At 37.5% G+C, this 14,788-nt stretch overlaps 1 protein-coding gene across 1 annotated transcript in view; it reads left to right on the top strand.

The window, feature by feature from the left end:
• Nucleotides 1–14,788, top strand: part of ANO4 (anoctamin 4) — a 207,167-nt gene that overhangs the window by 171,858 nt on the left and 20,521 nt on the right. Inside the window, exons 22-24 of the mRNA XM_044914740.1 lie at nucleotides 5,450–5,602; nucleotides 6,548–6,695; nucleotides 13,091–13,210. Of these exons, the coding sequence (XP_044770675.1) occupies nucleotides 5,450–5,602; nucleotides 6,548–6,695; nucleotides 13,091–13,210 (421 nt within the window). The remainder of the gene's footprint in view (nucleotides 1–5,449; nucleotides 5,603–6,547; nucleotides 6,696–13,090; nucleotides 13,211–14,788) is intronic.

The raw sequence follows: 14,788 nt of genomic DNA, 5'->3' as shown, positions 1-14,788 counted from the left end.
CTTCCAGCACACATTTTGAGATAAGTAAATAAGTCTTCCCATATACCCCAGGTGTTTTTAAAACTGCTGTTTCTATGCTAGATCTGTGGGGTTGTTTGTTGTGCTGTCTCTTTAAGGGCAAGGACTGAGTTTCCTATCACCCTCTAACTCTCCCAGAGCTGAGCTGCTCATTTTTAAAAGTTCCAGATGTTAGACCCCACTGATTGAAAACCACAGGCATTTAACTTAATGAGTTTTTAGAAAGCCAAATGTTATGGGGATTCATTTCCCAAAGCTGGTCCACCATTCCTGGGATGCCTCATGTAAGGTCTCCTCTTCTCCCTTCTCTATACCTGTGATGTCACTCCCTCCAGTGGACAATCTCACAGGTCAGTTTGGTTACCAATTGTGTCTTCACTCTTCCTACCATTTTTGATGTAGCCTCTCCTATAGGATTAGCTGTGGAGAGTGTTCTTTCCATCTTTGGGTCATTTTCTGGGTTACTTACACTGATGTGGGTGTTAACTAGGTATATCTAGGAACAAGGTGATCTTAGGATCTTCTTACTCTGCCATCATTCCCAGAAGTAATAAACACAGTTTTTGAGAATAAAGTTTATAGCAATAAATGCATGTATTAAGAAATTTAAAAGATCTCAAATATCCTAACTTTATACTTCAAGGAACGAGAAAAAAAAAAAACTATGCCCAAAGTTACTAGAAGGAAGGAAATAAAGATGAGAGCAGAAATAAATGAAATAGAGACCAGAAAAATAGATAAGATCAACAAAACAGAGCTGCTTTGTTGAAAAAATAAAATTGACAAACCTTTAGCTAGACTAAGAAAAAAGAGAAGACTCAAAATTAGAAATGAAAAAGGAGATAATACAATAGACACTACAGAAATACGTAGCTTTATAAGACGCTATAATGAACAATTACATGCCAACAAATTAGGTAACCTAGAAGAAATGGATAAATTTCTAAAACTGTACAGCCTACAAGAGTGAATCAGGAAGGAATAGAAAATCTGAACAGACCACAAACAAAGAGATTAAGTCAGTAATAAAAAATATCCCACCACAGCAAACCTGGGGCCATATGGCTTCACTGGTGAATTCTGCCAAACATTTAAAGAAGAATTAATACAAACCCTTCTCAAACTATTCCAAAAAACAGAAGGAGAGAAAACACTTTCAGACTCATTTTGCAAGGCCAAAATTACCTTGATACCAAAGCCAGGTAAGGACACTACAAGAAAACTATGAGCAAATATCCTGGATGAATATAAATGCAAAAATTCTCAACAAAATATTAGTAAACTAATCATTTTAATGTCTTCTTGAATTCAAACACCATGACCAAATGGGATTTATCCCTGGGATGTAGACTGGTTGAAAATAGGCAAGTCGAGGGGCGCCTGGGTGGCTCAGATGGTTAAGCGTCTGCCTTCAGCTCAGGTCATGATCCCGGGGTCCTGGGATCGAGTCCCGCATCGGGCTCCCTGCTCCTTGGGAGCCTGCTTCTCCCTCTGCCTCTCTCTCTCTGTCTCTCATGAATAAATAAAATCTTTAAAAAAAAAAAAAAAGAAAATAGGCAAGTCGAATGTAATACATCAGTAGAACGAGAAATAAAAATCATATGATAGTATCAATAGACTCAGAGAAAGCATTTGATAAAATACAACTTCCTTTCATTATAAAAACCCTCAACAAATTGGATATAGAAGGAACATACTTCAACATAATAAAGGCCATAGATGATAAACCCACAGCTAATATACTCAGTGGAAAAAAACTGAAACCTTTTCCTCTAAGATCAAGAACAAGACAAGGATGCCCACTCTCCCTACTCTTATTCAATATAGTACTGGAATTCCCAGCTAGAACAATTAGGTAAGACCAAAAAAAAAAAAAGGCATCCAAATCAAAAAAGAAGTAAAATTTATCACTATTTGCAGATGAAATGATTTTATATATAGAAAATCTCAAAGACTCAACCAAAAAAAACCGTCAGCACTAATTAATAATTTCAGTAAAGTTGCAGGATATACTGTACATTAAGAATGAAACATCTGAAAGAGAAAGAGAGCTATTCCATCTTGAATAGCATCAAAATCAATACCTAGAAATAAATTTAACCAAGAAAGTGAAAGATCTGTATAAATGGAACCTACACGACTTTGCTTAATGAAACTGAAAAGACACAAATGGAAAGAAATTCTTCTAATCCATGAACAGAAGATGAATGTTAAAATGTCCATACTCCCCGAAGTCGTCTGTAGATTCAATGCAATCCCCATTAAAATACCAATGGCATTCTTCACAGAAGCAGAAAAACAACAACAAACAAACAAAAAACCAGGGTGCCTGGGTGGCTTAGTTTAGCAGGTGCCTTCAGCTCAGGTCATGATCTCAGGCCCTGGATTTGAGCCCTGCATCAGGCTCCCTGATTAGTGGGGAGTCTGTCTCTCTCCCTCTCTCAAATAAATAAAATCTTTAACCAAAAAATGTAAAAGAAAAACCTAAAATTTGTGTGGAACCACAGAAGAACTCAAATAGCCAACACAGTCCAGAGGAAAAAGAACAAAGTTGGAGATATCACACTTCCTGATTTCAAACCATATTATAATCTGTAGTAACAAAACAGTATCTTTCTGGAGTAAAATTAAACACACAGGCCAATGGAATAGGATAGAAAAGCCAGAATTAAACTCCTTCATGTATGGTCAAATAATATTCAACAAGAGAACCAAGAATACTTAATGGGGAAAGGGTAGTCTCCAACAAATGGTGTTGGGAAAACTGGATAAACACATGCAGAAAAATTAAATTGGACCCCTGTCTTATATCGCTCACTAAAATTAACTCAAAATGGATCAAAGACTTAAACATAAGAGTCAGTACCATACAGGGAAAGAGCCATAAAATCAAGACAAAGTAAGTTCTCCAATATAAGTAGAGTTGCAGAAGCTACTGAGGAAGCAGTAATTACGAGAGGTTCCAGCAGAGGCCACATCAAGCTTACCCTTGAAGGAAGAATAGAATTTCACCAGAGTATGAATAAAAACACTAAGTATATGACATGACCCCATAAAACCAGAAGTCTCATGTGGCCAAAGTAGAGGATTGTTTGGAAAGCTTGTCTAGGCATGAGGTAATTTTGGACATGAGGCTTGGAAGATCCTTGAATGGCACAGTGAAAAGTTGGGGATTTAGTCTATAGGCAATGAGAACCTTCTGAAACATTTGGAATAGGGAAATGATTAATGATTGATTACGGGCTTTAACCAATATTGACAGCAGTGAGATGGCGGAGGGAGGTGAAAGTCTGAAGCAGAGAAGTCAGTTAGAACATGAGTCTGAACTCCAGTGGGGAGAGTGGAGACTTGGAGGCTAATGGTCATGAAAAGTGAGCTAGAGGAGACCTGGTTTTTTTGCAAGACAAATCTGAAGGGAAGGAAGACATGAAAGGAGGAACAGATTGAAGGATGAGAGATTGAGGTTTAAAATTGAATCAGGGTTTGGACAGTGCGGCTTCTGTAGCATAATAGCAGACAACTAGAAATTTCCTGATAAGATTCAGAGTAAGAGATAGGGAATTGAGAATCCTTATCAGAGAGATAATAATGAAGTCATGAGAGTAGATGGACTGACCTAAGGAAAGAAGAAAGTCAGCAGAAAGAGGAAGCCAAGGGGAAAACTAAGGGAGATGCTTGTGTCTGTTGGTGGGTGAAGGGCCAGCAGCATAGGCATAGAGTATGAATGTGACCAAAGACAGGTGACACCCTGGAGGTGGCAGTGCCAAAGAGATGAGGTAAATGGACTGACTCTTCAGGACTCTTGAACCACATTACCCACATTAGCAATTGCTTCTTAGTTGTGTGTCAGCAAGTTACCTGACCTCTTAGTGCCTACAATAGGGTAATTGTGAAAACTAAATGAGCTAATATATGTGAAGTAATTAGAACAGTGGCTGTTACATAGAAATGGAATATGTGTTAGTCATTATTTTGTTACTTTCTAAAATAGTCTAAAAAAGCAAAAACAAACTATGTAGTCATCCATTTAGCCAAGTACTTTTTTGCAGTCCACAATGCCCAATAAATTGTATTTTTAAATTTTCTATTATGCTCTCTGGTTGCTTTGCATCAGGGACTGCCTTTTTCTTTCTTTTTTTGTTGTTTCGGTTTGTTTTTAACATTCTATTTTGCAAAGTTGCAAAATACGGAGCTCCCATATAGTCTTCACCTTGTTTCCCCTAATGTTAATATGTTATATATTTATTAAAACCAGAAAATAAACATTAATACAACACTATTAACTAATCACAGACCTTATTTTAATATTACCAGGGTTTTTTGTACTTTTTATTGTCCTTGACTGTCCAGGATCCAACATTGCATTTAAATGTTGTGTCTCCTTAGTTTCTTCCAATCTATGACAGTTCTTTGTTTTTCATGATCTTGATACATTTGAAGAGTACTGGTTTAGAGTTCAGTAGAAGGTCCTTCAATTTGGGTTTATCTAACGTTTTCTCATGATGCCTTTTTGGCAAGATCACCACAGAAATGATGTATCCTCAGTACATCATATCAGGGGCATGAGATGTTGTCAATATGTCTTATTATAAGTAATATTTACTTGGTGAAGGTGATGGCTACCAGGTTTTTCCACTATAAAGATAATGTTTTTTTCTTTGTAATTACTATCATGTATGGAGATACTTTGAGAATATATAAATGTCCTATTTTTTTTTTTACTATAATTCCCCCTACTAATTTTAGCATTCTTTGATGGTTCTTGTCTGCAATAATTACTGTGATGTTGTTGACCAATGGTAATTTTCTACCTTTACCATTCTTTTTACATTTATTTTTATGCATTTATTTTCTAATTTGTTAATTAAAATTCTACCATAGGGAGGAGCTATCCCTTCTCCTCCATTTATTCAGTTATTTATATAAGCATTTATATCAGTATGGACTTAGATATTTAGTCTTTGGATTTAACCCAATACTATCATTATTTATTTTGTTGTATATATTGTTTCAGGTTTTGCCATTGGTAGCTCCTTCAAGTTTGTCCTGTGTCCTACTGATATGCTCCCCATTTGATTTCAAGGACTTCCTAACTTTCTGGCATCATGAGATATTCCAGCTTCCCCTTGTATTTTCCCTGCAATGGCTGTGGAATCAAACATTTTTTCAAGGAGCCCTGTTATTAGAGAATGGTAGTTAGAAAACAAGATCTGGATCCTAGGTATGATCATTGCTAGGATGTCATTCCTTCCAGGCCCAGGTAGTACCTCTTTTTCCAGTGTCCTGGCTATCTTTCTGGAAGAGATATTTCCTGGGCTTCTATATTGGAAAAAATATGGGCGAAGACAAGGACACATTAAGATTATTATCCTTTTGAAAATAGTAATGGAAAACCAATATTCTTTGTTCTTTTTCCTTTTTTCTTCCCTAGTTCTTCAGTTTGGATTCACAACTATCTTTGTGGCAGCTTTTCCCCTAGCACCACTTCTGGCCTTACTGAATAACATAATTGAAATTCGACTTGATGCGTACAAATTTGTCACACAGTGGAGGCGACCTTTAGCTTCAAGGGCCAAAGACATAGGTAAGTTGGATTTGAAATTTTTTTAAGATATTAACCATCTGGTGGATAAAATAAAAACAAACATCAACTTTAGATTTTTACTATGGTTTCCATGTAAGATGACTTAACTTATTCTTGCAGAAGAATAATTATGTTAGCTTTAAATAATATGAGACAAGAAGTAAAGCTGTCTATTTGGAAATTTATAATTTCCAGTACTAGAGAATTTGTGCTTAAATAGATTCTCGATTTTATTTGAACTTGGAATCTAGAATTTTGATTATCACTTATTTTCCTTTTTAAAGTAATCTTCCATTTGCTTTACTTTGTTTTGCCCAAATGTTTCCCTGAGTCACAGGGAAAGACAGAGATGGCCTTTGGTCTTTGACAAGAGAGGCTGAGTCGAACCAGGTGCAGCCTCTTGTGCACCACCTGAGATCAGAGACCATCTTTTATTCATTTCTGCATCAAATGCTTAGAACAGAGCCAGCAGGTGCTCAGTGTGTATAGAAGAGAATTGAATATGGATGTACTTGACTCACAGCGGTCTTTAACCTCCCTATGAAACAAACCCACATTCAGTGAGTACCTACCCTAGGTCAGTGCAGCAGGGACTGGGCCCGCCCAGAGGTCAGCACCCTTCAGGAGCTCCCAGCCTGGTAGTGGTTTAACAGTGTGAGCGCTCATCTTATTGGATAATGTATCAGTGCCTTATCGCTGACCAGAACTCTCTGACTTAAGTCTGATCCTGACTGAGTCATTAAGTCATGAGCATTGGCACTTTCCCAGAAACTCCTCTAATGCCAAGGTGTTTGCAAGTACAAATTCTTACTCTTGGTTACAAGTGTATTTGGGAATTTGAAAGGACCCATGGAAAGGACTATTGAAATGAGTTACCCCAGTTGTTTTTGTACCATTATCTCTGCTGTTGTGTCTGGAACTAATATAACACTTCTCTTTGAATAGGAATTTGGTATGGCATCCTTGAAGGCATTGGAATTCTCTCGGTTATTACAAATGCATTTGTCATAGCGATAACATCTGACTTTATCCCTCGCTTGGTGTATGCCTATAAGTATGGACCTTGTGCAGGCCAAGGAGAAGCTGGACAAAAGTAAGTTTGTCATAAAACTATCATGAAATCCCTACTCCCTATGCACTGTATGATGCTGGTACACTCAGACAGAAGCTCCTGCATTGGAGCAACCCAGGATGAGAAGGATGGTAGTGGGAGAGGTAGAATTATGAGGACGCTTTCAGCCAAAGAAAACACATCATGATCTACTGAAGAGATGGGGTTCAATATAAGTAACACAAGTTTTAGGTGGAATTAATCATTTCCCCTACCCCTGAGCCCTGCCCACTATGAATTCAGAAATGTATGGTATGCTAATGTGCGTAGCCCAAAAAAGTAGCACATGATATACAGTTATGCCATTTTTATGAGTTTGTAAGAGGAACAGTTAGAATCTGATTCCTCTTGTGACATCATATGGAGACTCTGCAAATTCTGCATGGGAAATATGCAACCATGCGTTAAGTACCCTGTTAGGTACTCAATAAATATTTGTGGAATAAATAACTGAATGATTCTTTCCTGGCTATTGACCTGACCAATGTACATATTACCCCAGGCAAATTCAATTCTGTGGCATCACCTAAGTGATTCCCAAAAGCCAGGGCTTTCTGGGTATTTCTGGTCAGGTAAAGTCCAGGCAAAATTATAACACATCGCCTAGATTTCCTTCCTATACCCTTGGAAAGAGACAAGAAATTTAACCTACTTTAATGGGAGAAAAATCCTTGTTTGGCTAAAGTAAAAATAATCCAATTCTAATTGTGGGATTTAGAGGTCTGTAGGTCAGAGTGGAGTATGTTTTGGGAGACTTTTCAATGCCCCAGAAATCACCCCATGTGGGCTAGGACTACTCACACAGGCGGCCCTACCTCCTGGTTTACTAGTCAGAACTAAACTAATCTGTATAACCACTGTAGTTCAATTAGCCCCAAGGAATAAAGTGCTACCAAATCAAGTCAGCCAAATTCATGCACCCCTGGCCTAGCTCCAATTTCATTATTAATCCTACATTACTGCTCTAAGGCATGGATGGTTGAATGCAATAAAGCTTACAATCCAGGTATTTGAAGAGGCTTCTATAAAGTTCTTTACTATAATAACCATGTGGCCATTAGACACTAATTATCAAGCAACTTTAAGTGAACCTACCATCCCATTTTAAGAGATTTAAAGGCTTATGTTGTACTACTCACATATTGTTTCTGACTGTAGCCAACAGTCTCTGCTTGACTGAGCCTAGAAAAGCTTGCCTTTGTTTAAACCACTTTCCCACCGTTTTGCATTTGATTCTAAAAACAACCCCCCGGCAGTGGGACATGCATTATTACCCTCACTTTGAAGAGCAGAAAAAGATTGAGAGGTTAAATCCAGAATCACAAGGCAGAGTAACTGATAGAATCCACATGAAGGCAAAGCCTAGAGCCATACAGTGCTCTCCATCCTGAACCACACAGCCCTGGGGGCCATTGTCAGTAAATGTTTATCCAGCTCATCTAACAGGAGAGAACTCCCCGAGGGTTTAAGTCCCAATGGTTATTTAAATTCTTTCTGGACCGCAAATATAATGAAACCTGTTTTGGTTTGGGGGGAGCCCAAAAATAAAATGGGAACATTTATGTGCAGTTGATAGTGAATCAAAGCTTTAGAATGTAGGGGCGCCTGGGTGACTCAGTCAGTTAAACATCTGCCTTTGGCTCAGGTCATAATCCCAGAGTCCTGGGATAGAGCCCCGCATCGGGCTCCCTGCTCAGTGGGGAGTCTGCTTCTCCCACTCCTGCTTGTGTTCCCTCTCTCGCTGTGTCTCTCTCTCAAATAAATAAAATCTTAAAAAAAAAATTAAAATTAAAAATTAAAAAAAAAGCTTTAGAATGTTGACAGATTTAAGACAATATTCAGAGATTAAAATTTAACAGTCTCCTTAATTTAGGTTTATTGGGCTCCCCTGGGCTATTTTTTATGTATAACCTTTCATGTAAGAGCCTTCTGCCACTTTGAATATTTATAGATCTGCCTTCTATCTTCTAATCCATTGGTCATTTTCCTTGTTTTCAAATAGTTGCATTTGTATAAGTTTCTTCATGAATCTTATTTTCTGCCCCACCAGCTACTCTATTATCCCTTTTAAGGGTTTTTTTTTTTCCCCCCAATTTGGAAATGCTTTAGAAATGATTTCATAGAGGAGCAACGTTGTCAAATTTTAGAATGTTACAGGCTTTTGAGGTAGTATGTGCATAGTCAAATTCCACTTATTATGATTTAGTTCACCTGTAGAAATGCCTCATTTCAATTGAAGCTGACTCTAAATCAAAAGTACTCCAACCAAACCAACCTCCAAAACCCCAGACTACCTCAGGGCCTCCTTCTTACCATTTTTTCAGCTTTCCCTGACTTCTCCAAAGATGAGAATTTCATGCATATATCCAGTCACTCAGTTCCCATGACCATTATATCTATGACAAGATGTGTCAGCCATTCCTGGCTGTGCCTTCCAACCAGCGTCCCTACTATCATGAGTGTTCAGTGAATGCATCTTCAGGGGCATAGAGGGGAGGACGTTCTCATTTTCCAGCCAGATCTGAACATGGGAGGAATACTGTGAGTTAAGGCAATGTACTCCACACAGTGGGTACACAGGCAGTTTTCAAGTGTTTCATTTTTCCTCTTAAGACATTTCTTCTTTTTGGCTGCAGCCTGCCTAGGTAGATTCCTGGACCAATGCCCATGCTCAGATTGTTCATTGTTTGCAAAATGAAATCACTTCCTCTTTCAAGTGATTTTCATATGAGCCCTCTAGAAAAGTGCTTAGAGAACTAAAATCACCTCTGGATATGCATTAGGAGACAAATTATGAAGCAAAATTGAAGGTGTATACTATGAAATTTAACTCTGACAGAATAGTTTTAATCGATAAATTATTTTTCAAATAGCACAAAAAATCATTTTGAGCCCCCCCCCATCCATTGAATGTTTTAATAAACTAATTACTTCGTTATCAGGCTAGAGATGTGGAACATTCCTTAAGAATATGTGCAGGCCTTAGGATTATTGTAAGGTATATAGCTGGTTTTCATGTAGAAATAGTGAAATATAAGGACTTAGAGACTTGATCAAGGACACATGCTCAAACTGTCACAGAATGAACCACAAATATCTTAATAAAGTAATATATTTTTGCAAATTGTAAGTCAGTAGATCACCAACATAACCAATTGCAAAGTTTCATTTAAAAACATAAAGCCAACTGTACAGAGATTTAATCTTTCTTTTTTCATAATGTCTGGCATTTTTATTGCAATAAGTCAGAAGTCCACTTTCCACTTTCTTCTGTTATCTCATTAGCCTAATTATAAATTTATAAATTTGTCATTTATTATCTATAAGGCACATTTGACTTTAAATGCATAAACCAGATCTTATTTCTTCTAGCTTTTTCATCATTTGAGCCCTATCCGTATTCTGTTTGTGTCACTATATCTAAAACCTCAAAGGCAAATTTAATAGCAAAATTCAAAGACACTGCACAATAAGTTTGATCTGGAATCTACAAACTCAAAAGTCAACTTCAGGTTCTTTTCTTTTCCTTAAAGTTGATTACTAATGATCACTAGTTCATCTTTTTCATTAAAGGATTAAAACAGTAAGTCATGAATGGTTTTAAAACCAGAATTCTCAAATTTAAATGAATATGGTCTTTACAGAAGTTACTTGGAAAAGGCATGCATCCTAATTCAAACTTTCTGAATCTCCTTTTTTGGAAATGCCTTCAGAAGCCATCTACCAGTCCCTTAAGAAAATTAACATTTTTTATATTTACAGAAACCCTTCCTTTGTCTGATACTTTTCTCTCTCTCTCTCTCTCTCTGTCTGTCTGCCTCATCATCAGTATAGCTTCATCTTTCCTCTAACTTGGAGCTGGTGGTGTGCCACATTGAGGGTATAGTGATCTCCTGCCAGCAAATAGGGATGGACATGGGATCTACTGCTGCCTATGGCCTCCGAATTCACACATGAATGCCATTGGCTGAACTTCATACAGGGAACTGTGGGAAATCTCATTTCCCTGACTTGATGAGTGCCTCCACTATTTATTGTGGGCAATAGATAAGATTCTACCACAGTGAAAAGACTTTGAGAAATGCCCAGACAGTTGAGTTTAGCAGTCCCTCTTCTTCCCTGATTATGGAAAGGATATGGAAGGAAGACTTACACAGCTGATAACTATGTATACATGTCTTATGTCCATGTGTGATGCTTTGTACGCAGGAGTATAGAACCACCAAAGGCACATTTTTAACTTGGATTTATGACTGACATTACATGAATATGCTTAATAAATAGTTCAGAGATACATCCTCTTTACTTTGAAAGTAGAGTGTTGTCCATGAGACTGATATTTTATTTAAATTTAGATTTTTCTCAATTGAGTTTTTGGACAGGACAGCCATTAGGCCACAGCTTTAATTTCAATAAAGCCGCAGGGCTGCTTTGGGAGATGAGTGCGGGAGGGGTTGTGAATACTTCATTTCAATGTTGGGCCTGTTTTCTGCCAGTTTCCAGAGCACCTTTCCTTTCCCACTGTTTGGCTCCTGAGAAAACTCTGCCACATTCTATAGTTCACAAAAACTGGCTCCTTCTCTATGACAGCTAATAATCAAAGCACTAATTTGCTTTCATGTCATGTTCTAGGCAGTTCAAAGAGGAGGGAGACATTATTCCAAATTACCCTTCCAAGGAGTGGTAGGGGAGACCTGCTGCCAGTTGGATTAAGGCATATTACATACCCACTGACCATCTGTTTCCCCCCTAAGTGGCTTGACAAATGGGTCCTTCTGCTTGGTTCATTTTTTTAAGGCCATGATAAAACCTCAGTGATTTGTCTTGATCAAGACAGCACACAGAACTCATGTTCTCTCAGAACTGCGTTTGTGTCCTCATTTTGGTTTGGTGTTCAGCAGCTTGGAATAATCATGCCAGACAAGTTAATGAAGAGAATTTGAAAGCTATGATTTATTCATTAAATCACTAATTATTTATTGACCTTCTGCAAGGTACAAGAAATTAATGATAGCCACTCACATTTAATTAAGATCTTCCTATAGGCTAGGCACTCTCACTCACTTTACATGTATCATTTCATTTAATCCCCACAATGACTCTATGAGGTAGGCACTTTCGTTGCTTAAAGAAGTTACATAACTTGTAAAATTTGCATGGCTAGAAAGCAGAAGAGCTACAATTTGACCCTCAAACCCAAGTTTTTAGTATTTTAATACACGGACTCCTAGTACAGAATAGAAGCTATGTCCTCAAGAAGCTTATTAGCCCTGGGCGCCTGGGTGGCTCAGTTGGTTAAGCGACTGCCTTCGGCTGAGACCATGATCCTGGAGTTCCTGGATCGAGTCCCGCATCGGGCTCCCTGCTCGGCAGGGAGCCTGCTTCTGCCTCTGACCCTCCCCCCTCTCATGTGCTCTCTCTCTCATTCTGTCTCAAATAAATAAATAAAATCTTTAAAAAAAAAAAAAGAACTATTTAAAAGAAGCTTATTAGCCCTGGGGTATGGAGGCAATAGTTTTATTCTTGGTCCATGCTTAAGACCTTGATAGAATCTCTGATGCTTTAGTTTTCCTCAAATAAAATCAATTGAATTTGATATTTAATGGATTCCTACACTACACAAGACATAAAAAATACTTATAACACCTGTTCTGCTCCAAAAACAACTACAGTCTAAAGAAGACCTTCATCTATGCAGGTAACTCTAGCACAAGCTGTATGGTAATGTACCTAATGTATTAGGTACAGCAGCACCATACAGAAGAGGGAATGAGTTTTTTTCTGGGGGGATTAGGACATCTTCCCAGAAGGGGTGCCATTTCAGTTGGTCATTGAAAAATGAGCACTATTTCTACTTAGAAGGAAATGAATAGGGAATCCCAATAGAAAAGACAACCTGAACAGAGGCACGAGAGCATATGGTATATGTAAGGAATATAGTCTAGCATGACTATAGCAAGGGATGTGAGTTTGGAGGAAGGTCATAGTAACACCAGTCACATTCAGGGCATTATGAGAGAATATAGATATTCGTTAATAAAGGAATGTGTGTGTGCATGTGTGTTTACATCATCAAGGAAAGAAACAGTGATTTGCCTACTAATAATGCAATGCTGTCTCTCCCCTATTTCACTGAAGTATTGATTGGGGTAGTGATGTTCTGTATGATGGTTCTGAACAAGAAGAACTAGAATAAAAGAATGACTTGTTTCTGATTCCACATACCCAGGGTTTTTCAGTATATCCTAACTTGAGTGCTTATGACAAGGCGGAGCCAGCTAAAGGCATTTACAAGTGCAAGAGCTTCTAGGAAGTAAAACCTTTAGTGAACTGGATGCAGAGGTGATCAGAGATCTAGTTATAGAATTCTTTTTCAGGTGCATGGTTGGCTATGTAAATGCCAGCTTATCTGTGTTTCAAATTTCTGACTTTGAGAACCGATCTGAGCCTGAGTCTGATGGCAGTGAGTTCTCGGGGACTCCTCTCAAGTACTGCAGGTGAGTATGGCACTCTTAGCCAAACCTGGGCTGGCTCTGCCATGGGGAAGTTTTGCCCTTTCTGACTGAGTGGTTTTAAAGCAGTGGTTCTCAACCTTGATCATGCATTAAAATCCACTGGAGAATTTTAAAATCTCCTCTTGACCAAGCTATGACCTAGAAAATTAAAACAGAATCTCTGGGGTGGAACCCAGACATCCAGATCCAGGGAGCCAAATAAGAGTAACCCAAAGAGAATTACACCAAGACATTATAATCAGAAGTTATAGGAATATTAAAAGCAGCAAGAGAAAAACAACTTGTTACGTACAAGGGGAACCCCTCCCACACACGTAAAACTACAGATTTCTCAGTAGAAAACTTATAGGCCAGAAGGAAGTGGCATGATTTATTCAAAGTGCTGAAAGGAAAAAAACAAAACAAAACTGCCAACCAAGAATATTCTGCCCAACAACAGTGTCCTTCAAAATTGAAGGGAAGATGAAGAGTTTTCCAGACAAGCAAAAGCTAAAGGAGTTCATCACTACTTGACCAGCCTAACAAGAAATGTTAAAGGGACTTCTTTAAGTTGAAATAAAGGGGCACTAATTAGTAACAAGAAAACAGATGAAAGTATAAATTTTACTGGTAAATATATAGAAAAGAAGTGGAAATGATCACTTAAAGTTAGTATGAGCTTAAAAGACAAAAGTAGTAAAAATCATTATAACCACAATAATTAGTTAAGGGATACACAAAATTTGGAAATTATGACATAAAAACTAAATGTTGGAGGGAGAGTAAAAGTATAGAGCTTGAGAATGTGATCAAAAATAATTATCAACTTAGACAGTTGTTATATGTAAGCCTTCTAATAACTACAAAGCAAAAAACCTATAGTAGATATATGAAAGAGAAAGGAATCTAAGCCCACCACTGAAGAAAGCCATCAAATCATAAAAGGAGAGATCAAGAAATGAATCGAGAGGAACTCCAAAACAGCCAGAAAATAATTAACAAATGGTGGTAAGTACATACCTATCAGTAACAACTTTAAATGTAAATAAAACAAATTCTTCAATCAAAAGACAGAGTAGCTGAAGGGATAAAAAGACAAAACTGATCTATTTGCTACCTAGGAGACTCAATTCTGATATAAGAATATAAATAGACTGAAAATAAAGTGATTGAAAAAGATATTCCATGCAAATAAAAAACCTAAGGAAAGCTGGGAAAACTATATTGCCTGCTTTAAATATAGATTTTTAAATAGATTTTTTTTTTAAAAAAATGTAATAAACAAAGAAGATCATTATATAATGATAAAGGGGTCAGTCAATCCAACAACTTTCCCAAACATACCCAACATGGGCACCTGGTATATAAAACAAATATTAATAGACCTAAGGGAGAAATAGATAGCAAGACACTTATAGTAGAGAACTTTAATACCCCACTTACATCAACGGATAAATCATCCTGACAGAAAAATAACATTGGCCTATACAGCATGTTATAGATATATACAAAACATTCCATCCAAAAGCAACAGAATACATAATTCTCAAGTGCACATGAAACATTCTCCAGAATACAAAT

This window comes from Neomonachus schauinslandi, chromosome 5 (assembly GCF_002201575.2).
Source record: "Neomonachus schauinslandi chromosome 5, ASM220157v2, whole genome shotgun sequence".
NCBI lineage: Eukaryota > Metazoa > Chordata > Mammalia > Carnivora > Phocidae > Neomonachus > Neomonachus schauinslandi.
The sequence above is the reverse complement of the archived record's forward strand: the minus strand, read 5'-3'. Positions and strand labels throughout refer to the sequence as shown.